The sequence below is a fragment of the Thermothielavioides terrestris genome, chromosome 6, assembly GCF_000226115.1.
Source record: "Thermothielavioides terrestris NRRL 8126 chromosome 6, complete sequence".
Taxonomy (NCBI): domain Eukaryota; kingdom Fungi; phylum Ascomycota; class Sordariomycetes; order Sordariales; family Chaetomiaceae; genus Thermothielavioides; species Thermothielavioides terrestris.
This window is the reverse complement of record NC_016462.1, coordinates 940,227-966,501: the sequence shown is the minus strand read 5'-3', so window position 1 is coordinate 966,501 and position 26,275 is coordinate 940,227. Positions and strand designations below refer to the sequence as shown.

General features: G+C 61.4%; 13 protein-coding genes across 13 annotated transcripts; 6 read left to right on the top strand and 7 right to left on the bottom strand.

Annotated features, from left to right (window-relative positions):
• Positions 1-481: 481 nt before the first annotated feature.
• THITE_2123393 (uncharacterized protein) lies at positions 482-2,824 on the top strand. The gene is made up of 4 exons (XM_003657511.1): positions 482-796; positions 875-929; positions 993-1,793; positions 1,898-2,824. Exons 1-4 carry the CDS (start codon positions 518-520, stop codon positions 2,179-2,181), a joined length of 1,419 nt encoding a protein of 472 aa, XP_003657559.1. The 5' UTR covers positions 482-517; the 3' UTR covers positions 2,182-2,824.
• On the bottom strand, positions 2,737-4,643 carry THITE_2123391 (uncharacterized protein). The gene is made up of 3 exons (XM_003657510.1): positions 3,835-4,643; positions 2,876-3,781; positions 2,737-2,794 (listed from the first exon to the last, which is right to left on the bottom strand). The coding sequence occupies exons 1-2, from the start codon at positions 4,432-4,434 to the stop codon at positions 3,386-3,388; spliced, it is 996 nt and encodes a 331-aa protein (XP_003657558.1). The 5' UTR covers positions 4,435-4,643; the 3' UTR covers positions 2,737-2,794; positions 2,876-3,385.
• Positions 4,644-4,910: 267 nt separating this feature from the next.
• THITE_2123390 (uncharacterized protein) lies at positions 4,911-6,755 on the top strand. The gene is made up of 2 exons (XM_003657509.1): positions 4,911-5,567; positions 5,644-6,755. Exons 1-2 carry the CDS (start codon positions 5,074-5,076, stop codon positions 6,551-6,553), a joined length of 1,404 nt encoding a protein of 467 aa, XP_003657557.1. The 5' UTR covers positions 4,911-5,073; the 3' UTR covers positions 6,554-6,755.
• A 1,555-nt stretch (positions 6,756-8,310) lies between these two features.
• On the top strand, positions 8,311-8,924 carry THITE_2058811 (uncharacterized protein; the record flags this gene model as incomplete). Its single annotated transcript, XM_003657508.1, has 2 exons — positions 8,311-8,472; positions 8,547-8,924. 2 exons carry the CDS (start codon positions 8,311-8,313, stop codon positions 8,922-8,924), a joined length of 540 nt encoding a protein of 179 aa, XP_003657556.1.
• A 1,854-nt stretch (positions 8,925-10,778) lies between these two features.
• On the bottom strand, positions 10,779-13,196 carry THITE_2123389 (uncharacterized protein). Its single transcript, XM_003657507.1, has one exon. It carries the CDS (start codon positions 13,011-13,013, stop codon positions 11,160-11,162), a length of 1,854 nt encoding a protein of 617 aa, XP_003657555.1. The 5' UTR covers positions 13,014-13,196; the 3' UTR covers positions 10,779-11,159.
• Positions 13,197-13,375: 179 nt separating this feature from the next.
• THITE_2123387 (mitochondrial 37S ribosomal protein RSM25) lies at positions 13,376-14,541 on the top strand. Its single transcript, XM_003657506.1, has 2 exons — positions 13,376-14,052; positions 14,166-14,541. The coding sequence occupies exons 1-2, from the start codon at positions 13,655-13,657 to the stop codon at positions 14,488-14,490; spliced, it is 723 nt and encodes a 240-aa protein (XP_003657554.1). The 5' UTR covers positions 13,376-13,654; the 3' UTR covers positions 14,491-14,541.
• Positions 14,542-14,980: 439 nt separating this feature from the next.
• THITE_2059663 (glycosyltransferase family 1 protein) lies at positions 14,981-15,634 on the bottom strand (the record flags this gene model as incomplete). Its single annotated transcript, XM_003657505.1, has 1 exon — positions 14,981-15,634. A coding segment is annotated over one exon (654 nt), but the record flags the coding sequence as incomplete, so codon positions are not given.
• An 80-nt stretch (positions 15,635-15,714) lies between these two features.
• THITE_2123386 (uncharacterized protein) lies at positions 15,715-16,578 on the bottom strand. Its single transcript, XM_003657504.1, has one exon. It carries the CDS (start codon positions 16,188-16,190, stop codon positions 15,729-15,731), a length of 462 nt encoding a protein of 153 aa, XP_003657552.1. The 5' UTR covers positions 16,191-16,578; the 3' UTR covers positions 15,715-15,728.
• An 803-nt stretch (positions 16,579-17,381) lies between these two features.
• On the top strand, positions 17,382-19,724 carry THITE_2156598 (uncharacterized protein; the record flags this gene model as incomplete). Its single annotated transcript, XM_003657503.1, has 5 exons — positions 17,382-17,510; positions 17,604-18,431; positions 18,490-18,879; positions 18,931-19,119; positions 19,159-19,724. The coding sequence occupies 5 exons, from the start codon at positions 17,382-17,384 to the stop codon at positions 19,438-19,440; spliced, it is 1,818 nt and encodes a 605-aa protein (XP_003657551.1). The 3' UTR covers positions 19,441-19,724.
• A 109-nt stretch (positions 19,725-19,833) lies between these two features.
• THITE_158975 (uncharacterized protein) lies at positions 19,834-20,760 on the bottom strand (the record flags this gene model as incomplete). The annotated part of the gene is made up of 1 exon (XM_003657502.1): positions 19,834-20,760. The coding sequence occupies one exon, from the start codon at positions 20,758-20,760 to the stop codon at positions 19,834-19,836; it is 927 nt and encodes a 308-aa protein (XP_003657550.1).
• Positions 20,761-20,923: 163 nt separating this feature from the next.
• THITE_2123383 (uncharacterized protein) lies at positions 20,924-23,501 on the bottom strand. Its single transcript, XM_003657501.1, has one exon. It carries the CDS (start codon positions 23,341-23,343, stop codon positions 21,088-21,090), a length of 2,256 nt encoding a protein of 751 aa, XP_003657549.1. The 5' UTR covers positions 23,344-23,501; the 3' UTR covers positions 20,924-21,087.
• Positions 23,502-24,041: 540 nt separating this feature from the next.
• On the top strand, positions 24,042-24,876 carry THITE_2123382 (uncharacterized protein). Its single transcript, XM_003657500.1, has 2 exons — positions 24,042-24,231; positions 24,301-24,876. The coding sequence occupies exons 1-2, from the start codon at positions 24,139-24,141 to the stop codon at positions 24,820-24,822; spliced, it is 615 nt and encodes a 204-aa protein (XP_003657548.1). The 5' UTR covers positions 24,042-24,138; the 3' UTR covers positions 24,823-24,876.
• On the bottom strand, positions 24,877-26,126 carry THITE_2123381 (uncharacterized protein). Its single transcript, XM_003657499.1, has one exon. The coding sequence runs from the start codon at positions 25,813-25,815 to the stop codon at positions 24,931-24,933; it is 885 nt and encodes a 294-aa protein (XP_003657547.1). The 5' UTR covers positions 25,816-26,126; the 3' UTR covers positions 24,877-24,930.
• Positions 26,127-26,275: the final 149 nt, after the last annotated feature.

Sequence of the window (26,275 nt, the reverse complement as noted above, 5' to 3'; positions counted from 1 at the left end):
ATGCTTAACCCCTGGATCTATGGCAGACAGCAGCTTGGCAAGAGGGCTGTCCCAGCACACCAAGTCTCGAATCATTCATGCGCCTGGGCCAACACACAGCCAGGTGCCGCAGCCGCGGATTTCTCCATCCGCCCGGCCCCTACTAGCACATTAATCCAATGACGCGGCATAACAAGCGAGCGACCATTCCAGTCGAATCCAGCCCCTCCTTCTCCGCATTCGGGAGCCGCCGTGGGTTGCACCATCACGCCGCGGCCAGCCGACCCCTGGGAAAATGGACTCCGGATATTTAACCTGCCTACGGATACTGATACCAGTTATGGGTGAATGCTGTGCTGTAGCGGAAACCAGACCGACTGGACAGACGGAACTGGCGTGGGACATGGCACTGTTAAAATATCAGGACTTGGGTCTCCCCCTTTCTGTCGACGCTCGCTAGCACTCAACACCCCCACCAACCCAGGTCTGAATTAGTGTACACTGGAAGCTAGAGAGTTCTTGAGGTCGCCATTCCTAAATGCAGCCCCAATTCTACAACGTCATCAACGACGAGCTGCGGGGCAGCAAGGAAACGCACCGGGTGATCGATCCGCGGACCGAGGAGGAGCTCTGGCCATGCCCGGTCGCTACGACGCAGGACTTTGAAGATGCCGTCGCCGCGGCGCAGAAGGCCTTCACCAGCTGGTCCCAGACGACCGTCGCCGAGCGCCAGGCCCTGCTGGTGAAGCTGGCCGACGTGATCCGCGACAATGCCGAGGAGCTGGCCAGCATCCTGATGCGGGAGACGGGCAAGTCTGTATGTTGTCGGTTCGGTTCACGCAGAAACCATGCCCGGACATTGCCTGCTAATCAAAGATCCCTTCGCGCTGCGCAGAAAATCGTCGCCGACATCGACATCCAAGCCGGCATCGCCCAATGCCTCTACTACTGTCCGTCTTCCCCCCTCACCCACGCGCAACTCAACAAATGACTAACTCCTCCCTCTCCGCCAGCCCAAAACGCGCTCGAGGACGAGATCCAACACGAAGACGCCACAACCAAGGTGGTGGCCACGCACGTCCCGCTGGGCGTGGTAGCCGCCATCTGCCCGTGGAACTTCCCGCTGATCCTGTCCAACGTGAAGGTCGTCTGCGCGCTGGTGACGGGCAACTGCGTGATCGTCAAGCCATCGCCGTTCACGCCGTACGCGGTCTCGCGCTGGGTCGAGCTGTCGCGCGGCGTGCTGCCGCCCGGCGTCTTCCAGGTGCTCAACGGCGGCGCGGACCTCGGCGCCGCCATGACGCTGCACCCGGGCATCGCCAAGATCAGCTTCACCGGCACCATCGGCGTCGGCAAGCGCGTGCTCGCCGCCTGCGCCAAGACCCTCAAGAAGGTCACCCTCGAGCTCGCCGGCAACGACGCCTGCATCGTGTGCGCCGATGCGGACCTCGACAAGGTCGTCCCCTGCGTCGCCAGCGGCGGGTTCTTCAATGCCGGCCAGGTGTGCGTGGCCAGCAAGCGGGTGTATGTGCATGAGAGCATCTACGACGAGTTTCTGGCGCGGCTGGTCAGGGAGGTGGAGGCGCAGTACGCGATTCGGGAGGACGGGTTCGCGCCGAGCGTGTTCGGGCCGCTGGATAACCGGGCGCAGTTCGAGGTGGTGAAGGGGATCATCGAGGACTGCAAGAGCAAGGGGTATAACATCGTCACGGGCGGCAAGACGGAGGGCGTCACGGGCAAGGGGTTCTGGCTGCCGCCGACGATCGTGTCGAAGCCGCCCGAGGACTCGCGCCTGGTGCAGGAGGAGCAGTTCGGTGAGTCTCCGGCAACCGTCACCCTCGCAATACTACCTACCTACCTCGAATGAGTAGTACCCACCTATACTGACCTGCATCATTGATGTGACTACCGCCCGCAGGCCCCGTGCTGCCGATCCTCTCGTGGTCCGACGAGGACGACGTGATCCGGCGGTCCAACCTGGCCAACGCCGGGCTCGGCGCGTCCGTCTACTCGTCGGACCTGGCGCAGGCCGAGCGCATCGCGCGCCGCCTCGAGGCCGGCGGCGTCTGGATCAACCAGCCCGAGCGGCCCAACTTCGCCGCCTACTTCGGCGGCATGAAGGACAGCGGCTTCGGCGGCGAGATGGGCAAGCAGGGCCTGCTGTCCTACGTCTACACCAAGTGCCTGCATTTCGCGAAGTGAAGTTTCGTTCAGAGGCAGAGCAGGGCTGGGAATGGGAAGGAATATGGTTGCGTGTCGGTATTCAGTGTTCGCGTCTTTGTCTACCTATGTCCTGGCGTTTCTCCTATGGCAATTCTGTGCCTATGCTGTGAACCTGCCTAATGAATGCGTCTCTTTGCGGCGCCGTTATTGATTTGTCATATGACGGACGCGTTAAAGGGCCAACAGTTACGATGCCACGGCTACAGCTAGGTCAGGCGCCTATGACGAGACCCGGCCTAGTCCATCTTGCGTAAGGAGGCAGGAGGCGGGGGTGAAGGCGACGTTTGTGTGGGGAGCGAGAGCGACAGGAAGCATTAGGTACTTGGCGGCCGAGGGCCAGTGAAGCCTTCCAGAATCAGTATCTTGGCAGCTCCGACGATACAAAGCTATCGGTGTTTATTCATGGAGAGACAGATCCTCAACCTCACCACCGGCGCCTCACGGGTTGTTTGCGTCAACGAAACTTCCCTGCCATCCCTTACGCGGACTGCCCGGTCTCTCCATCCTCCGCTTCCTGGCTGCCGCGCGGGGGGACTTCGACGATGAGGGCGCAGTAAGAGTAGGTCGTCATGGTTGAGGGTTCATTCCCGTACTCAATAGACAGTCAACGTCTGAGTTTCGAGTGATTCCAGATTATGACAGTGTAGGAGGGACCGGGGGATCGTCCACTTACAGCAGTCCAGGAAATCTGCGGTTCTCTGTGTCCGAGATCATTGAGCCAGTGTATGTCCTCGAAACGAACATACTCCGGCAGCGGCGTCGGTTCCGGCTCCGGCTCTGGCTGCCGCGTCCGCGTCCGATCCCTAGTCCAATACCAACGATGACGCTTCATGTACGCCCCAGGGACCTTCCCGGTCCACTCGTCGTACGTCTCCTGGAGCTCGCTGTCATCGAGAAAGCCCCACATGGCCCAAGGCAGTTCCAGGCCAACGACCGGGCGCGCATCGCCGCCTTCATCGGAATAGTGAAGGTCCGTCACGACGGGTCGGAAGCTGACCTTCAAGCCGAGCGAGCGGAAGATCTCGTACATCAGCATGTCGGCACCCTTGAGGTTGTCGGGCGCGAGGAAGTTGAGCTTCGTCCTGCTGGTATGGGGATAAGCATGGCTACAGTTGTATCCCAGGTATCCGCCTGCGTCATCCGGGTCAGCCAGCCACACTCCACCCATAAGCGCCCGGGGGTTCTACTCACCCTTTTCCCAGCCATCGTCTTGCACCAGAGCGAGGACAGTCTTGTACAGCGGCAGATGTGTGGCATCGAGCCAAGGGCAGTTCCCGCCGAGCTGGCCGTTGCCCCGAACACAGAAGAGGTTGTAGGTGAGCGTGAGCCGATGGCCCTCGGTCACCTCCAAGACCTCGTGCTCGCAGTCGCTGTAGAAGGCGGCCCAGCCGACGGAGGCACCCTTGCCGTCGTCCTTGGAGTTGCTCCAGTCGAAGGTGACCGTCTTGCCCTTGTGTCTCACTTCCAGTGCACCGCCACGATGCTCGAGCGGGAGACAGACGACCAGGGAGCCAAACTGGGTGGGAGAGCGCGGTGTGTCGACGTGCGCCTTGAATTTGCCGGACGGCCCGGAGTATAGCTTCGTTCAATGGTAAGCGGCGTGATAAGGCTAGAAGATGGGGGAACACTTGCGTTCAGCTTGTACAGCTCAGCCTTGACGCTCCTGGTCTGCTGCGAGTGGCGAAGGCTCGGCAACAGGGTTTGGGCAATCGTGTCCACGATGCCAAGTTCATACGGATTGAAGGTGGAAGAGAAGCGGGTCGGATCCAGCTTCAGAGCCTTGCGGTACGACTCGTCGTAGACATGCTCACCGCCGCGGCCAAAAGTAGCCGGGGTCATGTCCTTGATGAGCCGGTCCAGATTATTTTCCGTGTTCGGCTCGAGTGGAAGGGTGAGCTTGGTCTCCGAAGACAAGGTTGCCTTCTCGTCGGAGTCCCAGCGGAGATCGATCGGAAGACAGGACGTCGCCCGGAGGGCCTCGTCGTCGGCCTCCTCGGCTGCGTCGACCAGGCTGGGCACGACCGGGACGGAGCCGCCACAGGCGAAAGTGACGGCCACGGTCTCCTTCGCCACGGACTCGCGAAGTTCCCGGAACAGAGGACTGTCGGAGATCCGAGATGGAGGAGCTGTCGGCATTTTCAAGTGCCTGACATTCCACTCGGGTACCACATCCGGACTACCCGGACTGGAGACACCGCTTGTGGTCGGGCTGGGGGGACTGCTTGCGGACATTGCTCGGTCGTACGGCTTGACTAGAAATGAACTAAGGAGTTGCTAGGAGTTGCGGAAGTGAGTGGACAAGAAGGAGAGAGAAAAGCGCCGGGCTTGGAGAGGAACTCGGAGAAAAATAAGGACTGCACAGGACACTTGTGCTGGGCGGTCAAGCAGGCAGCAGAAACCCGGGCTGCGGTTTGCACATGCACAGCACTTGTGTGAGTCCTCGACTCCTAGGCATCACTACAGGGGCTCGCCATTTGGCATCGCGAGGGCCAATTGAGTCCGAACTAGTGTAGAGTTACATACTGTGTACTGTGTTGTTGTTGAGCCAAGAACGCGATTCACGTCTGGGTTTCCCTTTTCAGGTTGCACAGGGAGCTGGTGCCTGGCCTGCCTGGCCTGCCTGGCCTGCCTCGGCACAGCTGCCTCAACCCCGCATCCGGCCCGGGGTAGTTTGTGTAAGTGGGGGCCGAATGCCGCGGAGCCATCGGATGCCCGCGGGTGAAGGGCACATGCTGTGCAACGAACGAGGAACTCGGGATGGCATCTTCCAGTTCACTCCTCTTTACTGTCTGATCAATCACAGCCCATCTCCGTGAGGTCCTCCAGCGTCATCCTTCGGAATACAGAATACAGAATACAGAGCGACACACCATGGCGCCCAAGCAGAAGCAGGCGTGCTACGTGCTCGGCGTGGGCATGACTAAGTTCGTCAAGCCGCGCGGCAAGATCGACTACACCGAGCTCGGCTACGAGGCGGGCATCAAGGCCATGCTGGACGCGCACATCACGTACGACGACGTCGAGCAGGGCATCGCGTGCTACTGCTACGGCGACTCGACGTGCGGCCAGCGCGTCTTCTACCAGTTCGGCATGACCCAGATCCCCATCTACAACGTCAACAACAACTGCTCGACCGGGTCGACCGGCCTGGCCATGGCGCGCAACATGATCGCCGCCGGCGGCGCCGACTGCATCCTGGTCGTCGGCTTCGAGAAGATGATGCCCGGCAGCCTGCAGAGTTTCTGGAACGACCGCGAGTCGCCGCTCGGGACCACCTATGCCATGATGGCCGCGACGAGGGGCGTCACCAAGGCGCCCGGCGCCGCCCAGATGTTCGGCAACGCCGGCAGAGAGTACATGGAGAAGTGCGTACTACCCGCTTTTCACTCCAGCTCTCACTCTGAGCTCTAAGCTCACTAACCGCCCCTCCCACTCCCCCAGATACGGCGCCAAGGCGGAGGACTTCGCCGAGATCGCGCGCATCAACCACCAGCACTCGGTCAACAACCCGTACTCGCAATTCCAGGACGTCTACACGCTCGACGAGATCCTGGCGTCGCCCATGATCCACGAGCCGCTGACCAAGCTGCAGTGCTGCCCGACGTCGGACGGCGGGGCCGCGGCGGTGCTCGTGTCGCAGGCCTTCCTCGACGCGCGGCCGCACCTCCGGGGGCAGGCGGTGCTCATCGCGGGCCAGTGCCTGGCGACGGACGGGCCGTCGCTCTTCTCGCGCAGCGCGATCGACCTGGTCGGGCGCGAGATGACGCAGCGGGCGGCGCGCGTCGCCATGGCCGAGGCCGGCGTGACGCCCGCCGACTTCGCCGTCTGCGAGCTGCACGACTGCTTCAGCGCCAACGAGATGGTGCTGCTGGACGCGCTGGGCCTGGCCGAGCCCGGCAAGGCGCACGAGCTCGTGCGCGCCGGCGGGATCACCTACGGCAGCGGGAAGGATGGGAGGAGGGAGCTGGTGGTGAATCCGAGCGGCGGTTTGATTTCCAAGGGGCACCCACTCGGCGCCACGGGCATCGCGCAGTGTGCGGAGCTCGTGTGGCACCTGAGAGGATGGAGCAACAACAGGGCGGTTCCGGGCACGAAGTGGGCGCTGCAGCATAACCTGGGCCTGGGCGGGGCGGCGGTCGTGACGGTGTATCGGCGGGCGGACGGCCAGGAGGCCACCGTGTTGGACTCGGCCGAGGTCGGGAGGCTGAACGGGCTGGGGTATAACCCGGCCGTCGAGGCGAGGGGGTTCACGGAGGAGCAGGCGAGGAGGGTGAGGAGTAAGGACAAGACCAATGAGTGGGCCAGGACGGCCACGCTGCCGATGATGAAGGCTGCGCAGGCGAAGGTCTAGCTGGTGTGGAGGTCCGCCATTTGTAAATATCAATCGAGGGAATGTCGCTGTAATTAATGACGTCGTCGGTGCCTGTTACGAATTCAAATCAATGCAAAGTGTGAGAATTGAGCAAGCGCCTAGCTGCTTCAAAGCAACGATGATGGATATAGTGAACACTAGGTACTTTGCAGCTGCGAGCAGCTCTCGAGGCTGCCGCCATGGTCTCCCGAGTCCAGGCCCAAGCACGATGCCGAGATAACAGTCCTTGAAGGCCGCAGTACACCCGGAGTCATGAACCCGAAAGCAGCCTACCACTGAGATACCGGACCCGCAAGATCCGCGTCCAAGTCGAATAGGAAAGGACGGCTCCCCAGTGCCAGAACAGCGGCCCAAGATGCTTCAAGCAGACAATCAGCCGATACAGAACTGAGGAGGCGCTAAAATGGTGCCACGCCCGGTCAGTGGGTTTCGGGATCTGGATCACCACGGAGCTGATTCAACAAGGATCGGATGTTAATAATGGGACGAAATTCCCAACAACAACGGCTTAATTCTGGTTTGGAGCAGGGCAGGCCAGGCGAGGCAGGAACCTGGAAATGGAGGGAGGGTCTGGGAAACCGGAATCCCGGCTTGGCAGCTGCGTTTCCTGCGCTTGCGGGCTCGTGCACTGCTGTGTCGGAGTTTGTTCCTTGAAGCTTCGATCGGGCTGATCATACACGCTTTCCACTCCAGGAGCCCAGACCCCCAAGATTATGCGTTGCATCGTTGCAGCGGAAGGAGCAACGCAAGCGCTGTTGATGCGGTGGCGCCTACCCACGGCGGTCTGCCTCGTTGAACGCTCCTTCCTTTACGCTACCTCAGGAAGGTAGTTTGCATTCATCCCGCCTAAATTACCTTACGCAGTAGCTGCTGTGATGGTTCTTTCTGGGCAGTTCCAATTCCCGGTCGCCCGGGAAGTTCTTCCCTCTCCCCTGCTTGAACTTTAAGCTCCGACGACCCGCCGGCAACACCACGTTTCACCCGGACGGACCCCGCCTGCAGCCGCATTCCGTTCCAGCAATGGCTATCGCTTCCATGCCGCCGGGCCACGCATAAACGACGCCCGCATTTACACGGAGCCGCCGGGCCTGCCCCTGTCTCTTCGTCAGCGTCGCGTGCGTTGTGCGCTGTCACTGTCGCTCGGCCCTCAAGCCGAGTGCCATGATCAGCCGTGTTTGTTTTTCAATCAATAGCCTATTTCTCCGTTGTGCGTCTGCTTGAGGGCGGCACCTTTACTTTACGAAGCGAGAGTCAGAGCACCCCCGGTATCTGGAAAAACGGGAGGATGAGGCCCTTTGCCGTCCTCTTACCTTTTCTCCATCGTCGGTGTACTTATCCGCGGTTCCCTGGAGCACAGAGGCGCTATGCGCTTCCAAAAGCCGTCATGCCACCCCCACGCCGCGATCCGCGTTTTACCTTTTGATCTACCCCAGGAGAGTCCCAGCCTTCCCCGGAACCAGGCGCGCCTTGCCGGTGGTAGGCAAGCCTCCGCCGTTTCGGAATCCGCTCGATCAGCCATGGTTGCTTGTACCCTTTAGCCGCGAAGACCAAACCTTATTATGTCGGCGAGGCCGTGCCCCTCCCGGGTCGGCCAGCCTTAGCAGCATACAATAGTTGATGGCACCCTCCCCAACTGGACTTGGCCTCCCCCTTGTCTCGTTTATTCATCTCTCTCCCTTTCCGGTGAGCCGGTACGATGCGGCGTTATCGAGGCCTCAAAGTCTCTGCCCAACGCCATGGCTGATTCCGACGCCGACCTCTCGCGAGGGCCGGTTCTTCTGTCCTTTTCCCTTGCCACCGCCAGCTTCGCCCTGGCCACCACCTTTGTTCGATTTTACAACCATGCCGGCATCTACGGCCGCTTCGGCGCCGACGACTACACCAGCGGGGCGGCCACTGTGAGTTCTTGCCCCTGGGGGCTCTAGACCGTGAGCATGTGCGTGGCAGCATCAAATGTTGACCGTGGGCGCAGCTGGTGGCACTAATTGGGACCGTCTTCGGCATCATCGAGGGCACCGCGTCAGATCCGGTGCGCGCCTTAGAGTTCAATGTGCTAGGCCAGCCGTGGTACCTCCTCAGCGTCACGCTCAGCAAGATCTCGATATGTCTCTTTTTCATGGGCCTCCTCCGGCGGGCGCGCCAGTGGAGGCTGCTGCTGGCTGGGCTTATCGTCTTGCTGGCCGTCGTCAACCTGGCTTTTGCCCTGGCCGTCTACGTTCAGTGCCGGCCGTTGGACAAGGTGTGGATTCCGTCGATGGTCGGCAGCTGCTCGGATCCACGCGTCCAGCTTTATCTGGGATATGCGCAAGGCGGTGAGCCGTCCGTCGAGATGCGACTTACTTGCCAGTAGCTGACAGCCGCAGCATTTTCGGTGTTCTCCTGGGTTTTCCTTGCTCTGTTTCCGATGCTCATGATTCGCGACATCTCTCGCGCCGGCGAGCCGGCCTGGCCATTCTATGCTACCTCTAGTCTGAGCTGCATGTAAGTCCCGCCAACTCACAACCTCCTTCTTACCTCACAGCAACGCACTAACACAACCACCACCAGCTCGGGGATCTTGGTGATTGTCCGCACCGCCCAGGCCTCTGAAACTAGCGGCGTCAGCACGTACACAATCCACTTCTTCCTCGCCTCGCTCATGGCCAAGTAAGCCCGCGTTCCCCTCCCCTTCCGCACGCCATCCCACCCCTTGGTCCTGGTTTACTCATACCGACAACAAAACTCAGCCTCGAACAAAACATATCCCTAATCTCCGCGAACCTCCTCACTTTCGGCACCCTGTTCTCCCCTACTTCCAGCACCACCACCACCACAACCACATCAACCACCTCCACCCGCCGCCGCCGCCGCCGCCGCAGACACCACCACCACCATCACAAAGCCCGCCCCAGAGGCGGCACGCTCACCTCCACCACCACATCCGTCTCCACCACCTCCAGTACCAGCCGCTCGCGCAAGCCGTCCAAGCGTGCGCCCAGCAGACGCGGGCCGGATCCTGGTCCGCCAAACGACAACAATCCCGCTACCACCACCACCACCACCACCGCAACGACCACCAGCGCTGCCAATACCACCACCGGCACGACCGGCGGCAAGGCGCGCAAGGGAGGCGGCCCGCCCAGCCGGAGCGACAGCGCGCGCAGCATCGTGCGGCCGGACACGCGATCGAGCACCGCCACCGCCACCGCCACCGCGGCACCAGGGAGAGGGAGTCTGGAAATGGAGGGGGAGGACATTGAGTTAGGTCTGGGCGGGGGAGAGAGGGCGGGCGACGGGGCTGGGTCGCGGCCCGGATCGCGGGCTGGGTCGCGGATGGGGGCACGGGCGGTTGCGGGTGCGGGTGGGAGTGGGAGGGGCAGTAGGAGTGGGAGTGCGCTGGGCCGGGGAGGGGCGGCGGAGGAGGAGGAGGGGTATGATCTCGGCGAGCGGCAGCTGCGGCGGCTGGGGGAGGATGGGCCAGACGAAGGCGAGGACGAGGACGAAGATGATAATGATGATGATGATGATGGGTACAGTGACAGTGAGAGTGACAGCGGAGAGGAGGACGGGTACTCGACCGACGAGGGCAGCGACATCGACCTGGAGGCGTGGCCGCGGGGGATCATCAAGACGGTCAGCGTCGAGGTCGTGGAGGAGGTCAACGAGGAGTACGTTGCTGCTGCCGCCCAGGCCGCGGCGGCCGCTGCGGCGGGGGGGAATGCTCCTGGCGGTGCCGGTGGTGCCGGCGGTGGTGTTGTCAGCAGCACCAAGGGCGTGGGGAAGAACACCGTGACCGTTGTGCCCGGGGTGGTCGGGGCGAGCCAGTCGCGGCCGCGGCAGGGGCGGGACAGCGCCTCGAGGGTCAGCGGTGGGAGCGGGATCGAGCAGGACTGGGAGGCCATGTTGAGGGCTGGGCCGCCGCGGTGATTTCATCGCCAAACCCCTTTTCTTTCTGTTTTCTTTCTCTTTTTTCCCCTCTGGTGCGCTGCGTGCATGGTAACCGGCGCCCCCGAGAGACACATTTCACTCATTGGATAGCTTTGCTTGGTCGGTTTTAGCGACGGCGTTGAGCGACGGCGTTGGCAGAGAGTCTGCATATCATCTCGGTCCAACGGGTGTGCGGAGTCGGCGTGGGATGGGAAAGAGATGTTCAGGACGGGCATTGTTGTCATTCGTTTGCTTTGCTGGACGCGGTCGTTTCGCCCCTCGGACTGAGGGCTGCTTGCTGCGATAGACGATACCCGTGTACGATTAGGTTGATTATTTTTTTCTCTCTTTTTTTCTTTTTTTTTTTCTTTTTCTTTTTCTTTTTCTTTTTTTTTTTTCTCCAGTCTGTCTGTATTTGCTGCGAGACAAGTAATCACAACCCAACAAGAGGCTTCAACTGATCTTTGATCACGCTCTATTCATGCCGTCAAGCTGCGCTTCGCCCTGGGCTGCCCTCTATGGTTCACTCATAGCAGAGGCATATATACACAATATCATACAAATCAGCACCCAGCTGCCGGGCCTCCGGTGAACATGCCACGACCCAGGTCAGGCGCCCTATCCCTTTTCAAGTACAGTTATATAACCCCTGCCCATCGATGCCATGCTCGTGAAGCTATCACTTCCGCTTATTCACAAGACTACCCAAGAAATCCACCATGAACTGCTCGTCCGCCTGGCTCAGGCTCCACCGCGCCTTGAGCGCCTCGTACACGTCCAGCACGCGGGCGCGGGTGGAGCAGCGCGCGAAGGCGCGCAGCGCCCACATGGCGAGCCACTTCTTGACCTCGAGGCCGGCGGCGCCGGCGTCGAGGGCGTCGAGCAGGGCGTTCCAGATGCCCGTTAGGCGGCGCTCGCTCCAGGGCGAGCGCGGGTAGCCGCCGTGGTGGGCGAAGCCCTTGAACAGGGCCAGGAAGATGGCGTGGTGCAGCGGGATCTTGAAGAACTTCATCTCGTCGATGTAGGCGGCCGTCTTGGCCAGGTCGCCGCGCTTGACGCCGTAGTGGTTGACCAGGATGCGGTAGGTCTGCAGGTCCGGCGCGAGCGGCGCCATCCGCTGCAGCGCGGGCCGCGACGGCGGGTGCCGCCGGCCGATCTTGGCGAACATGAGCAGCGCCTGGGTGATGGCGCGGTCCGATGTGGGCGTGCGGACGGGCACGCCGGGACCGCCGTCGGTGCTGTCGCCGTCGCCGACCCTGTCGAGGCTGGCGGCCTTCATGCGCTCGTACAGCCGCTCGGCGGGGGCCTCCTCGCCCGACCGCAGCAGGCCGCTGATCATGGCGTTGAGCACCACCGTGTCGATCATCTCGCCGGCGTTGACCATCTCCTTGTAGGCGGCGCGCATCCCGCTCGTCTCGTGCTTGAGGCCGAAGAAGTGGATCAGGCTGGTGTAGTGGTAGCGGTTGTAGTGGTGGCCGCGTCCTTCCATCTCGCGGTAGATCATCTCGGCCAGCGTAAAGTTGCCCGCCTTGCAGGCAACGTCGAAGAGGATGTTGAAGGTTACATTGGTGGCCTTGATGCCGGCGTCGCACTCCATCTCGCGCCACAGCTTCAGGGCCGCCTCGACCTCGGTCTCGGTCACAGTGCCGACATATCTGGTGGCAAAATTGATCGCACAGTTCCACTCGGAGGTGGTCAGGGGAATGCCCGTGTTCTTGACGTCCGCGATGAGGGCGAAGTATCGCAACATAGATCCGGAGTCCCGCTCGTCGGGCTGACCGAAGACACGCAACAGCTGGTGGCGGAAGCGGGCGTGTATGTAGAGCATGCGCGGTTCCGGGAGGCGCTGGTAGATCTCGTAGATGTGGTCGAGATCGACCTTGTGAGGGCTCCGGAGCCGGGTAAGCACGGCGAAGCGGAGCTCCCAGAGGGTTTGCTGCTCCTCTTCGCCGGCCCGGATCACCTGCTCGAGGGACGGGTAGGCAACGTCCTCGATGGTGCGCGCAAAGGTGATATGCTGGGTGTCGGGCTGCGCATAGCCCCGCATGTAGGGGTCGCGGAGATACTCCAAGTACTCATCAACCGGGCCGATCTCTTCGCCATCGTAATCGTCGACCAACGCGAGCAATTCCTTCTTGGTTAAGCTGCGCAGTCGCCTCGGCTTGCGCGGGGCGGAGTTTTGCACGGTGTCATCGCCATCAAATTCGGGCTCGAGATCTTCCTCGGCCGCTGCGGCGGTATGGCTCTCACGCGTGGGGGGTATGGAGGGCCCGGGGGAGCTGCGCGAGCGGGTATCGGTCGAAAATCGGAGAGATGGAAGGGCCAGCACCGGGCGGCGCCGGACCGAGCACACGGTGTACCGGCGATGGGCACTTCGTCTTGGGCCTTCACTGAGGCTATTATGGGTGGAACCAGCAGAGAAGGAAGCAGTGGCGGCAGACCGGTTCGACGACGAAAACAACGACAGCGACGGGCGGTGCAAGGAAAGGATCGCGCCGCATATCGACCCGTCAAATCGGCTGGAGACTCTCATGAGCTGTTGTCCAACATGGTGGCTTGCCGTCAACCCAGCCTCTCGCCCAGCGATGTAGCAGCCCGGGTGCGTGGTTCAGGGGACGGCGTGGGTGTTGGCGTTCGGCGCCGGGACGTGATACCATGGGTAGGCACGGCTAGGAAGTTAGATGAACCGGGCAGCGAGAAAAAGTCGAGTTTGGCGGAGCTTATCGCAAGCCACTGGCACCGAGAACCTGCAGCGGAACGGCAGGGGTCGGAGTTAGCGCGAGTGGGTCTTGGTCCCGTCCGTCAGAGTGGGCTGCGATTTGGCGCCTTGGTGAGGGGACAAATTTGCGCCGGCACTGCGCACCCATTGGAGGGGTCCACTGAAATTTTGGGACCCTTGCTCAGTGGAAGCAAGCCGCAGAGCTCCACATCTGTTCTGCAACACGGAAGACGACCACGAAGACGACAACGAGGAGCAGCAGTCCCAGCGCTGGCGCGCGAGAGGAGAACGCAACAACCGATGGTACCGCTATAGCGCCCTCCGCGATTCTCGATTGACTGCCCGCCCACACGTAATTTGGGGGCCCTCAACCGCCCTGCCCGACTCGTTCTCGCACCCAACTCCTCCCTCGTCCACACCAACCCAGAAGAACCCCTCGAGCACCATCCAGAAACATGGTCCGCGGCCGCCAATTCCGCGCGGCGCGGGTCTACGACACGGCCAAGGCGCTGCTGACCCCGCTCGTGCACAAAGACGGGGTCACGGAGCGGACGGCGCCGCCGTGGCTGCAGGCGGTGACGCACATCCCGCCGGCGGAGGTGCTCACGCGCCCGTACCCGCTGCAGCACACGGAGCCGCGGGACCGGCTGGCCGGCGGGCGCGTGCCGCGCAACCTGTTCCGCCCGACGCGCATCGTGCACCCGGAGGACGAGCTGCGCCGGGACTTCTACCGCGACCACCCGTGGGAGCTGGCCCGCCCCAAGCTGGTGCTCGAGCTCGACGGCCAGGACGCCCGCTACCGCGACTGGAGCAAGGGCCTGCGCCAGCCGGGCATGGCGCTGAGCGGTGAGAGGTAGGTCCATGTTCACTCGCCTACTGGTGGCGGCGGGACTCCCCATCTGGTTTGGTCGAAGGGCGAAACGAGAGGAATTCATGCGTATAACTGACACAATCCCGGCGAAATAGCGTCGTCCAGCGCCAGCTCTGGCTGATGGAGAACAAGGGCATGTCGAAACAACGGGCGTATGACGTGGTGCGCAAGGAGTTCTACAAGCTGCGGCAGCAGGAGGAGATCGAGCGCAGGATAGCGGCCGAGGAGGCGCGCATGTACGGCGCCTACTTCGGCAAGACGCATCTGCAGATCGGCATGGAGCTCGAGGACGCCATGTACGAGCGGTGGAAGAAGTGGGCGACCGACGAGATCGCCAAGCTCGAGGCCGAGCGGACTTCAGCGTACACCAACGTCGTTGATACCGAGAGCGGAAGGGATGAGGACGAGCTGGATATATGAGTCTCGCGAGCGGCAAACCGATGTCGAGCGGGACCAAACTGGGGTGCCTGCTCGTGTATACTTGTGTATAAAAAAAATGTTCGGCAGAATAGAACTTGGTACAGCATTTCACGGACGAGGAGGCGGGATATCGGACGACTTCCTTACCTTCGACACCACATCCTGGCGTCCCGACAGGTTCATTAACAGTTTCCTTCCGGCCCAAGTCCGGATCTAGGTCAGATGGAACGGGGAAGAGAGCTTTCCGCCCCTCAATCTTCAGTTTAGATTGAAAACTAAAAAGATTTTATACCACCGTATGAAATGGGCCCTCCCTGGCGCCCAACCCAACTCCCCCCACAAAAAAAGAAACACACCATAGCCATTCCGGCCACGCCCATCCCCCGCAATCTCCCTCCTGGCCGTGCCCAACCTACTCCTGGCCGGGCCGGCGCAGGCCGAGGCGGTCGATGACCGAGACGGCGGGCGGCCACGCCACGTCCTCCGGGCGCTAGCCGGGGGGCGGCAGCGGGGCGGCGATGGGGCCGACGTAGAGGGCGCCGGGGACGGCGCGGGCGAGGCGCTCGTGCTGGACGCAGAAGACGTCGGCGATGCCGGACCAGCGGAACAGGCGGCCGGTCAGGCTGAGCGAGCGGGTGCGGGCCCACGACTCGACGTACACCATCTTAAGGCGGCCCGGCGGCACCAGGCAGAACAGCTTGAGCAGGTGGGCGACCGCGCACACGATGAAGCCCGTCGCGGGGCCGTTGGTCACCACCACGTGCGGGTACTTGAACTGCGCGCCGTGGCGGGTGCGCGGCCGCGCGTCCGGCTCGCGCGTCAGCGCGTTGACCGCGTGCACCGCCGTCAGCAGGCAGGTCAGCGGCGCCGTCCACAGCGGCTGGTGCACGCGACGCGCGCGCGGCACGTGGAACGCGTCGATCGTGCCGGCGGATTCCCGGTCGTAGGCGCGGCGGATGGTGGCCTCGAGCTTGATGACGCGGTCGAGCGAGTCCTGGTCGCCGATGCCGACGAGGTAGCGGCGGTGCTGGTTGCTCTGCGGCTTGAAGTGGCGCTTGATGATCTCGAGCATCTCGGTCGTGTGACCGCCCGAGCCGAGCACGTACAGGAAGTAGACGGCGGGGAGGCGGCTGGTGTCGGGAACGAAAGGAGAGGTGCGGGTGATCCAGCGACGGCCCTGCTGCGGGCGAGGCTGGTCGTACTTGAGTGAGAGATGGCGCCACTGAGACGGTCGTCAGTCAGAGATCGATCGGGAAGGGGGGAAACACGGTCAAGACGAGCGGGCATGTTGGGCTTACCACGACGAAACCGATGAAGACGCCGATGATGGCGGTAATCCAGGACCAGGAGAGAAGGAAAAAACCGACTGCCGAAACGAGAAAGATGGCGAAGAGACCGAGGAAGAAGAAGGCGCCGAAGTCGTCTCCGCCAAGATCGTGCAACATTTCCAGCGTAACTTCGCGAGCTGCCTCCATCTCGGCGTCCTTGTTTGATATTGGCGTGGAGTTTGGTCTCGGTGTCTCGGTTGATTCTGGTGGTTGGAGGTTGGAAACGTCGGCAGCGATCTCTTCATCCGAGGTCGGCCTGATCTTGTTGTTTGGTGTTGGGAAGAAAACTGGCGACGAAGAATAGGCCTGACTTTCTTCTCTGCCATTGTGCGGGTCCATCGCATCGTTGCCTGTACTCTGGTGTGGTTCCATCGTGCTGTGATGATGTCGTCGCCGACTAAGCGACGAGAATGCTCAGCCGCGGCCTGCGCGGCTTGTACACTGCTGGGCCACCGTCCAAGCCGCAGGGCCTGAGTGGTCGATGCTGACCACCCAGGAGCCGAGGGGCAGAGTTGGGTTGGCTCAGGGGTAAGCGCAGCACGCACGCTCACTGAAGCCGTCTTCGATCTATAATCTCTCCGTTCTTGTTGTGTTTTCTCCAAACAAGGGCGAAAACAGAGACTGCGAAGAACAAAAGGGGGGGTTCAGAGTAAGTGAGACCCGGTGCGGTTGTGGTTGTGCTAGAAGAGCTCGACTGATGTCCAAGTTTGAGTACCGCTCCGTGAAATGCGTGCACACAACCCCCTCGGTGAAGATCTACATGATGGGTCAGTCAAGGAAGTTCCAGTGTACAACTGAATTGGGACACTCGTTTGGGCCCAACCGACAAAGAAGACTATGACTCTTTCGAGTCTGAGGTCTGCGATGTTCTATCTGTTGAGAAACAGGAGTCGATCTGTGTCTGAGTGGATGGATTGGCTACAGCGATGTGTGAGAGTCACGACTTTACAGCAAACGAGGCAGGGGGCACGTCGGATGGAAACAGGAGGTAGTTGCCAATGAGCTGCGGGGAGTCGCAAGTTTGAAGTCAGACGTGGTGGGCCAGAATCGGCTGTTCTGTGGTTGGTGGCTAATGTGATCCGAGTGAGGTTGTGAAGCTACTTCTTGGGCTGGAAGCTGTGTGTTGCCCGTGAGTGCCAGCAGGGAGGTAAGGTATGAAGTGTGGTTACCAAACAGCTCTGCTGTTATGTAAGTTACCTAATTGTGATAGTTATTGTTGTCCACTTGTAAGATGCATTGTGTAATTCCCTGCTGTGGGGCACTGCGGGAGTATGGATTATTCTCCACAGGAGGGAAGACAGCTGCGGCTTGAGAAAGCTCATTTATCTAACTCGCGCTGAAAGAGCCAATCTGCAGGCGGGAACACACTGAAAATCAAGACCGCCCGGCAGAATCTGCCCCAGCAACAAGCAACAACAGAAACAGAGAAACACCATCGAAAGTCAAACACACGCCTGACTGCCCCCGCCCCCTACAAATAGGCATTGTCGCCAAGCCGGGCCGGGTCGCATTGTGCAGCCGTCATCCTGGCATGCTTGCTGTGGTGTTGGCTGTGCAAGCAAGATGCCGCGACTCCATCGCACGCGCTATCTGACGTGCTTCTACTGCGGCCGCAAGACCTCCACCCCCTACGACGGCCGCACGCGCCGCTTTGAGTGTCCACACTGCGATGCCACCAACTACCTCGACGAGGTGCGTATGACTAGCACTCCTTGATTTTTTTTTTTTTTTTCTCTTTTTTTTCTAGAAAAAAATCACGGTGCTGACTGCCCCTGCTCCCGACAGAACGGCGACATCACCGACCCGCCCGTCTCGACCGACAAGGAAGCGACCCCGCGCCAGTTCGCCGTGCCGCGCGCATCGTCGCCGCCCTCGAGCCCGACCACCAACGCCTCCATCTTCTGCGACACCTGCCTCAAGAACCAGCACCTGCTGAGCGCCTCCCTGGCACAGTACCTGCCGGACCCGGACGACCCCGACTACGCCGAGCGCGAGAAGGGCCTCTACCGCTTCCGCCGGAACCAGGAGCGCCTCTACCCGCAGATATGCGCCGAGTGCGAGCCCAAGGTGCGCCAGCGCCTCGAGCAGGCCGCCTACACCGCCAAGACGGACCTGCTGCGCCGCATGCTCGACCGGAGCGCGAGCGCGAGGACCACCGCCAAAGCCACCGGCTGGCTGGAGCTCTTTGATGCCGCCGGCAGGTGGCTGTGGGTCGCCGGGTTTGTGCTGCAGCTGGTCTGGCACGCTGTGGTGGTGCACGAGCTTCTTTTGCGGTACTTTACGTGGGCGGAGGTGGATGAGAGCCTGGTTACGGTCCGGTGGCTGAGGATATGCGGGCCCGCATTGGGCAGGCTTCCGGCTGCGGAACGGCTGCTGAGATGGAGTGCGTTAGCCAGCGTGCTGGGCGCCTGGTGGAACCCGCGTTTTGCTCAGATATTTAGGGGCTTTACCAGGCACATCAGCGGAGTCACACAATGGTACTTGTTCCAGGCCATGGCCGTCGCCCTCCGCATTGGCCTGCCCAGGCTGGACTTGACGACGCCAGATCCGTCGCGAATTCAAATTCAAATGCTGATGGCAGGCCACGCCTCTGCCGTGGGCTTTGTTTTTCTAGTATGTTATCCTTCTTCCGTGTCTGTCGGTTATGGTAACACAATTACTGACGTCTCAGATATTCACCCTCGCGCCACGCTCCATCAAGATCAACGTGGCCCCTTTATTCAGCGCCTCCTCTTCCTCCTCTCAATCCCTTCAGCTTCGCGACCCACCAGAGAAGTCTGCCTCCTCCGCACGCCACGACGAAACAAAATCCATCGCCGACCTCCTCGACGAGATCTCGCGCTCCCCAGCCTCCAGCACGCCTCCGAGCCCCGTGGAGCTCTCCCCCGCCATCCCGCGCCGCTCCAACCTCCCTCCCATGGGCCACGCCCACACGCAAGCCGCCCAAAAGCTGACCACCTCCCTACAACAAATCAACGCCCTCAACATCTCGCCGCAACCCATCTCCTCATACGGCCGCTCGCACCGCGCCACAGAAGAAATGGACTGGTGCCCGACCCCCGTCCCCCCTCCCTCCACCACCACCACCACAAGCACCACCGCGTCCTTCCAGTCCCCCTACCGAGCCTTCAACACTCAAGGCCAGCGCCCCGCCCAGCCCTTCGGCGCCGCCCCCACCGAGCCGCCCTCCCGGCCCTTCTGGTACCGCGTGCCGCCCGCACCGACCACCCCGGCCCAGCGTGTCTTCAACCCGCCCAACCAGCCGCGGCTGCGCGCGAGCCCGGTTGAGAAGCGCGAGGCCGTGCGATTTCGCGGGGACGGGCTGACGCTCGCAAGGGAGGAGGGCGGGTCTGCGGCTGGTATTGCTGGTGGTGGTGGTGGTGGTAGTGGTGGTGGGACGGCGGTGACGTTTGCGGAGCCGAGTTTTTTCGCCGATATGGTGGTTGGTGGGGGCGAGAGGGAGAGGAGTGATCCGAGGAATGAGCTGTCGGGCATGTTTGGGGAGGGGTTTCGGTTGGATGGTGACGAGGGAGAGCGCAGGGGGAAGCAGGGCGGTGGGTGGTTTAGGAGGTTGGTGGGTGGTGGTGGTGGGAAGGGGGATACCGGGAGGAAAAAGGCGTGATTTTGGCATGGTGTTATGCATAGGGCGGTTATTTGGGTTGTCTTGTTACGCTCGGTTACTACTTTGTTGGTTTGGGTAGCTGGGCATGTCTTATGCTGGGTGGGACACGGCGAGCATTGCATTGCGTGGATTAGGGACTGGGTGGGCGGCTGTTTGTAGAGGTCATTATCTTGTCCGTTTGGTCCGGCCAAACTACTATCAAAAGTTTCCCGTCCACTCCCTCCTTATGATATCTCCCATTTCAACTTCTAAGAAATCCACACCCAACCGGCCCGCCGGCTTCCAAAGAAGGCCCCGTTCCCCTCCCGTCCCACATCCTCATCATCCGTCTTTCCCTCCCTAATCTCACCATCCGTCCCTCCCCAACCTCGCCATCACCCTTCCCCAGGATTTTCACCTCTCCCCCCCAGTCCCAGCCAACCGATCCCTCAAAATCCCAAACCTGTCCACCCCCAACCTGACCTCTTCCCCCCCACCGGCGGCAACAAAATCCCCCTCCAAAACCCGCCTCCGCCCCTCCGCCACAGCCCGGACAACATCAAAGTCGTCGAGGGTAGGGAACGTCCGCGCCACGCCCCGCGCGCTGTCCCCGCCCCCGCCGCGCGCGAGGACCCCCGCCAGCCGCGCCGCGATCGCCTCGTTGAGGTAGGCCACCGTCTCGTCGAACGAGAGTACGCGCGAGATGGGCAGGAGGTGGGAGGCGAGGAAGCGCGCGTGGTGGTGGGGGCGGTTGGTGTATGCTTCGGCGGCGGCGCAGCGGGGGCAGGGGGGTTTAGGATTGTTGTTGTTCCGGGGGTTGGGGGTGGGGTTGGGAGTGGGATTGGGTGTGGTTGTGTTCGGGGTGGAGGCGGCGAGCGGGGAGGGGGAGGAAGAGGGGAATGGGGAAGGAGGGTTGCAGAAGGGGCAGTGCGCGTGGAAATTGGCGATGATTTCCTTGCGGAGTTCGGCGATTGAGTCGGGAGGCGGGCAGGTGTTGTTGTTTTTGTTGCGGTTGGGGGAAGAGGCTGCGTTTGGGTCCGGGTTTGGACGGGGTGCCGGTCGGACGGGCGAGCGGACGGGGCTTGCATCCGGGGCTGACGGTTCGTGGATGGGTGCATCTGGGCTCAGATCCGGCGCGGGACGCGGCCGACGAGGTGTGGCCGGTGGCGATGGCGCGGCGCGGGGCTGGTCTTTGCGCTGTCGGGGCGCGGACGGCGCGCACACCGACGGGGCGATCAAGGTCGCCTCGCTGCCGCCGCCGGCGTCGGACGGGATTCCATGCAGCCAGGATGAGACTATCCGGGTGTCGACGTAGTTGTAGGCGTTGAAGTTGCGTGCCATGGTTGGTCCGGCGGCCGAAGCCGTTGTTTTGTTTTCACCCGGGAGAGGATCAGAACAGGGCCGATTCAGCGAAGCTAAGTTTACGCCGGCTCGTCACCAACTTGTTCCGTCGACGAGAGTTGAACAATCCTCAAACCCGGTGAAAATGAATGGTGGTCGTGGGAGCGCGGGAGACGACGCCACCCGCTGTGTTTACTCAATTGCCTGATTGGGCAGTTGCCCGGGGAAACCCTGCGGCTCACCACCGTAAGGGGTTGCAGGAGACACAACCGGTCACCACCGCGGACCCTCGTGACATCATAATCATTCATTACAGTACACGGCACATCACTTCACCTTGCTCATGATCGTCTCCGGGCCGCGGGCCACATCCATCTGCGCAGCCCGCGCCTTGACGGCGTTCAGCATGCTTCGCTCAAAGTCGTCGCGCGACCGCAGCACGGCCTCGACCCAGCTGATCTGCAGGTCCCAGTACCGCGCCTTGAAGGCGGCGAAGGCGTCTGGCACCGCCTCCTTCTCGACCGACAGCAGCTGCAGGAACGGCTCGGTGACGCGCCACGTCTCCTTGATGGAGTTGCCGACCGCCGGGTTCGGCAGGCTGTTGAAAAAGTCGAAGGCCGTTTTGAGGTCGTCGAAGATCTTGTCCTGGAACTGGTCCGACCGGCGGAACTTGGCGCCCTTGTTGCGCACCGCCGACAGGTACCGGATCAGCAGCTCGTCGGCGAAGATCTCGATGAAGATGTCGACGAGCGAGTGGTGCAGCACCTGGCGGTAGTCGGCGACGTACTCGTCGAAGGTAGCGATCATGCGCGCCATCGCCGTGGTCGTGTACCAGCGCGGCGTGAAGAAGTCGGGCATGACGGATTTGAAGTCGACGGCGAAGACGAGCTGGGCGAACTTGGTGATGCACCAGGTGCTGAGGTCCAGGTAGCCGTCGCGCAGCGCGGCCACCTCGGCCTCGGCGCGGTCCATGTACTGCGGCGTGACGAGCGCGCTGAACTTCTTGCGGAAGTCGCTCAGGTAGGACACCCGGCCCTCGTCCTCGTTGTCGTCGATGCACGCGATCTGGTCGTTGGCCGTCGCCACCAGCCAGTCCTGCAGCGGCTGGAATCCCTCGAGGTCCGCCACCTTGCCCGTCTCGTACCGGGCCGCCTCGTCCTCGAGCATCTTCTGCCACGACTGCTGGCGCTGGCGCAGCCGCTGGAACATGGCGTCCACCACGCCCTCGGCCACGTCGGCGCGCTTCGAGTTGGCCGCCGCGTCGAGCTGGCCGCGCAGCATCCGCCACAGGTCGACCAGGTTCTTGTTGCGGAAGTAGCCGTACTCGTCCTGGTCGAGGTTGCCGCCCTCGACGCAGCGGTCGGCGAAGTCCTTCTCCTCCTGGGCCCAGATGCGGCCGATCCACTCGTCGAGGAACTTGATGATGAGCGCGCGGAAGTCGCGCACGAGCTCGGTCTCGCGGTTGTCGATGACGTGCGGCGTCAGCTCCTCCTGCTTGAAGCCGAGCTTGCTCATCTTGCGGTAGTACTTCTCGGGCCAGCCGACGATCTCCAGCGTGTGCGCCGACGAGGTCGCGGGGTCGTCGATGAGGCCGACGAGGAAGTCGTGCATCATGCCGTGGTAGATGTTGGTCCACGTCCGGAAGATCTTCCACTTCTTGGGCATCAGCTGCACCATGCCGAGGCGGACCGTGTTGAGGTCGTTGAAGTACCACCGCAGGCTCTTCTCCAGCTCGGCCGGGTCTGCCAAGAACTCTTGCTTGCTCTGATCAAACTGGCCCCGGCCGATCGTCCGGATGGCTTCGAGAAATTTGTCCTTGTAACCCCGCACCGTCTTGGCGCCGTCCGTGATGCTCTGGAACCGCGTGGCCATCTCCTTGTGGTCCTTGAGCGCCTCCTGCAGCGCCAGCACCCGCTGGTCGCTCTTCTCCTCGGCCTCGATAATCAGGGCGAAGCGCACGACCAGGCTGGTGTTGTCCGTGATGACGAGGTTGATGAGGCTCCGGGCGACCAGGTTGATGTGCTCGTCGAACCACTCGATGGCCTCATCCAGGCGCTCAAAGTAGTCCTCCAGGGTGGACTGCAGGCTCGGGTCGTCGGCGCGCTGGATCTGCTCCATGGCGTCGTCGCGGATGTTGCGCAGCTGGGTCAGCTCGTAGTGCACGGCCAGCAGGTTCGGCATGTTCTCGGCGTCCTCGTCGTCGCGGCGCAGCATCTCCTGGATGGCGGCGAGGCGGTCGTTGAAGGTCTCGAGGTTGTGGCGCATGGTCTCGACGGCACCGAAGTTGCGGTGGGCCTGCGACACGAGGTTGATGGTGGCGAAATCGGTGATCATGGTCTGCGACTCGGAGCAGATCTTGTCGATCTTGATCATCTCGTCCTTGACCTGCTGCACCGTCTTCTGGCCGTCGGTCAGGCCGTTCATGCCGGCCTGGATGGTCTCGAGCTGCTCGCGCAGGCCGGCGCGCAGCTGCGAGTCGACGGCGGCCTTCTTGCGTGAGAACTCGGCCTTGAGCGCCGCGATCTTGTCGAGGTCGTCCGGGTGCCGGAGCAGCTCCGACAGCTTGACCGGCGGCACGTCCATCGCTGCGCTGTCTGCTGTGCTCCTTCGCCGTCTCAGACCATCTCGCGTCGTGTCGAAGGGCGCGCCTCCGCGGGGAGAGGTCGTCTGGTGGTGTGGGGGAAGGCTTCGTGTTTCAGTGCTGCAGTTGATCCAGGAACCGGCGCAGGCTGGCTGGACGCAGTAAGGGCCCTCAGGGACCGCGGGTCTGTGCGTATAGACCGTGCATATACACTAGACTTCGTATATTTGGTAACGTATGGTATTTTACCATACACGGCTCCGAGCAAACAGTGTTATTACTTTGGAGAAGCATTCAAGCAGTCGGCGATTAGTGCTGCAGCCTGTTCACGGCTCTGATCCATCGTTGGCAGGTTCTCCGGCGAAAGGTGGCAACCGAAAGTACCTGGTGTTCTTGCTTCCTGCCCGTGGCTCCGATCTTGCGATGAGTCCCCCTCCAAACGACATTGGTGGACGAAAGACTGGACAGCATGAATGTCTGGATATAATGTTGCCCCAATGCAGCTATTTCAAACGCTGAACTGCGGGGATTGAGAGGCAGATTGGAGCATGTTGAGTGGAAAGCTGCCCGAGGATGCAAGTGCTTAGAGGGACCTTCCGACATCTACAATGCCCGGCCCTGCGTGGTCCCCCGCACCTTCCCATCAGGTTGCAGCAGCCGGCTTGCCGCTTAGCTAGCAGAACTCAACGGCTTCCCCCCGAGCGCATCCCTCTGCAGAACATAAGTGGAAGATACATTTCCTGTCTGGTGGTCACGCGCTCCTTTTCCCAACCACTGCGAGCCGTGCCAACCTCGCCATGTCTGCACGGACCGAATTCCACGGTGACCCGATCGAGGAAAACACACTCTATGTAGTCCTCTACGAGCGGAAGGCCGTCGGAGAAGCTTACGTATATTCTCCAGTCCTTGTTTTTCGCTGAGCCCTCTGGGTTCGCCCGCATATAGCTGACGCATCGCAGCACTGGGCGCTTCTCCTCGCCGGTCCGGGAGAGTCTGGTCAGATACACCAGGCAACTGACCGTAATGGTCAGTGGGAGTACGAAATCAAGGACCTTCCCCAGATTCAGCCAACCGCGTCAATGATCTGCCTGGTCGGAATCGGCAACATTCAGCCTGACAAGCGGGCCAAAGCCGAGGAGGCTATGAGAAGCGTCCATGTGCCTCCCGAGGGCGGGACCTTGCGAACAGGAGAGCCGTTCAACTGCCGCACGTGGCTAAAGCTTGCCGTCGCTGCCCTCCAAAAGGCAGGCATTCTCAACCTTCCGCTGCATGTCGGTAAGTCGGGAACCCAAGCGAGTGGGAAAGGGCGTCCCTTTGCCTTGTCCGTTGGCTTTGCTTTCCTTCTTCTGGGACCAGATTTAACCAGGTTGTGGCCTGCAGAAGACGTAGAGACAAGGCTCAGGATCAGGGCGAGCAGATTGCTTGCGGCCAAAGAGACAAACAGCAACGAGCTGCCCTCTGTGACAGCTCGCATTCTGTGAGCAGCTCACCTCCTTCTGGGTTTTGGGGATGATGGCAGAGGAGAGAGAGATGCCAGATCGAATTGAGGTGTGATAGGCCGGGTATCTTGAGTGCTGGACATCTCCCGTTCAAAAGATCCGTGCCCATAGCCGCCGTTCCACCGCAAGTTCATGTTCGAAGTCCCCCAAACCCTGAAAGATGTCGTCGGCCAAGTCCAACAGCCGCTGTGGCGTATACCTTGATTCCAGCCCAAACCGGAAGCTGGTGAATTCCCAATACGTCGGATACCAGCCAGAGTGTTCCCAGTCCACAATACCAGCCAGCCTCCCGTCACCATCAACGATGATATTCCGTTGTGATAGATCGCCGTGAGTCAAGACGATGTCATGCCCACCACGCTGGATCTCGTCGGGGGGTGGAGGCCGTCGTGTGCGAAGGAACTCGTGAAAATCCTCCTCGGTTGCGAATGGACCGTTTGGTTTTCGCGTTCCAGAGATCAACTCCATCCGGACATGATGACAACCTCCACCTGTAGCGCCGGTGACAGCCTTCATTGGCGCCGTACCAGGCCTCACTTCCTTGGGCATGGCACGAAGCTTGGCAAGAAAATCGTTCAGTTCCATACCCAACTTGTGCAACTGGTCGTCGGTAAGCACAGTGAACATCTCGCCCAGCCTGTGCCCAGGAATGCGGGACGTCACCATGTAGGATCGCTCCGAATCAGAGACGAAGTCTAGCGGCCGTGGCACGTTAAGATTCGAGTACCTTCGAATCAGCTGCAAGGCGCCGTATTCGTTCCGTAAAGGCCCGTCCGAAGACACACTGCAATACTTGATGAACATATTGCAGGGTAGTCTCTGCACTTTGATAGCAGTGGGCCCGTACACAAACCTGCCAGCACGATAAAGCACAGCGTAGGCCCGAATTCGGACACGGCTCGGTACACGGCGCCAAAGAAACCAAAACGCGTGGGAGAACGGCCCCCAGGCTGCGGACAAGAGCCGGCATGCCATGGCAGAAAGCGTTGTGTATAGAGATGCCAGGTGGCCGCGAGCTTGCCTCTGACTGATCGAATTCGAGACACGGACCCAGCTAATGGGCTTGGAGAACCGAGCGACCAGCTCCAATGCTCGACCATCCGGTAGATCAATATCACATCCAGATTTGTCGAAGAGTCGTAGGTCTCGATCCAGCCCCAAGGCTTTCACGATGGCAGGCTCCGAGGGGCCGCCTATGCCATTCGGGTTGAGTGAATACTGTATGGCGCAAGAATATCAGCAACAGAGTTCCCCTAGTCCGTATTGGATTTAGACTCCAAGCCTGGTCCTCACCTCCCGGCAGGTGCTCACTTCCCAGCGTGTCGTGGGCATGGCATAAATCTTCCAAAATCCCTCAGAAAGGGCCGCAGCTGCAGACGTTCGCACAAGCCAGTGGCTGCCAAAAGGATAGCACGGATCTTGACAACCGGCAAGG

Excerpts from the sequence above, each read along its gene's own strand:
- THITE_2123386 (XM_003657504.1), bottom strand. The coding sequence starts at position 16,190 with ATGGAACCACACCAGAGTACAGGCAACGATGCGATGGACCCGCACAAT.
- THITE_2123381 (XM_003657499.1), bottom strand. The coding sequence starts at position 25,815 with ATGGCATGCCGGCTCTTGTCCGCAGCCTGGGGGCCGTTCTCCCACGCG.
- THITE_2123389 (XM_003657507.1), bottom strand. The coding sequence starts at position 13,013 with ATGAGAGTCTCCAGCCGATTTGACGGGTCGATATGCGGCGCGATCCTT.
- THITE_2123383 (XM_003657501.1), bottom strand. The coding sequence starts at position 23,343 with ATGGACGTGCCGCCGGTCAAGCTGTCGGAGCTGCTCCGGCACCCGGAC.
- THITE_2123393 (XM_003657511.1), top strand. The coding sequence starts at position 518 with ATGCAGCCCCAATTCTACAACGTCATCAACGACGAGCTGCGGGGCAGC. Across the intron at positions 797-874 it reads TGCGGGAGACGGGCAAGTCT|AAAATCGTCGCCGACATCGA; the intron begins GTATGTTGTCGG and ends CGCGCTGCGCAG. Across the intron at positions 930-992 it reads CGCCCAATGCCTCTACTACT|CCCAAAACGCGCTCGAGGAC; the intron begins GTCCGTCTTCCC and ends CCTCTCCGCCAG.
- THITE_2123391 (XM_003657510.1), bottom strand. The coding sequence starts at position 4,434 with ATGTCCGCAAGCAGTCCCCCCAGCCCGACCACAAGCGGTGTCTCCAGT. Across the intron at positions 3,782-3,834 it reads CTGAGCTGTACAAGCTGAAC|CTATACTCCGGGCCGTCCGG; the intron begins GCAAGTGTTCCC and ends CATTGAACGAAG.
- THITE_2123390 (XM_003657509.1), top strand. The coding sequence starts at position 5,074 with ATGGCGCCCAAGCAGAAGCAGGCGTGCTACGTGCTCGGCGTGGGCATG. Across the intron at positions 5,568-5,643 it reads GGCAGAGAGTACATGGAGAA|ATACGGCGCCAAGGCGGAGG; the intron begins GTGCGTACTACC and ends CCACTCCCCCAG.
- THITE_2123382 (XM_003657500.1), top strand. The coding sequence starts at position 24,139 with ATGTCTGCACGGACCGAATTCCACGGTGACCCGATCGAGGAAAACACA. Across the intron at positions 24,232-24,300 it reads AGGCCGTCGGAGAAGCTTAC|CACTGGGCGCTTCTCCTCGC; the intron begins GTATATTCTCCA and ends GACGCATCGCAG.
- THITE_2123387 (XM_003657506.1), top strand. The coding sequence starts at position 13,655 with ATGGTCCGCGGCCGCCAATTCCGCGCGGCGCGGGTCTACGACACGGCC. Across the intron at positions 14,053-14,165 it reads ATGGCGCTGAGCGGTGAGAG|CGTCGTCCAGCGCCAGCTCT; the intron begins GTAGGTCCATGT and ends CCGGCGAAATAG.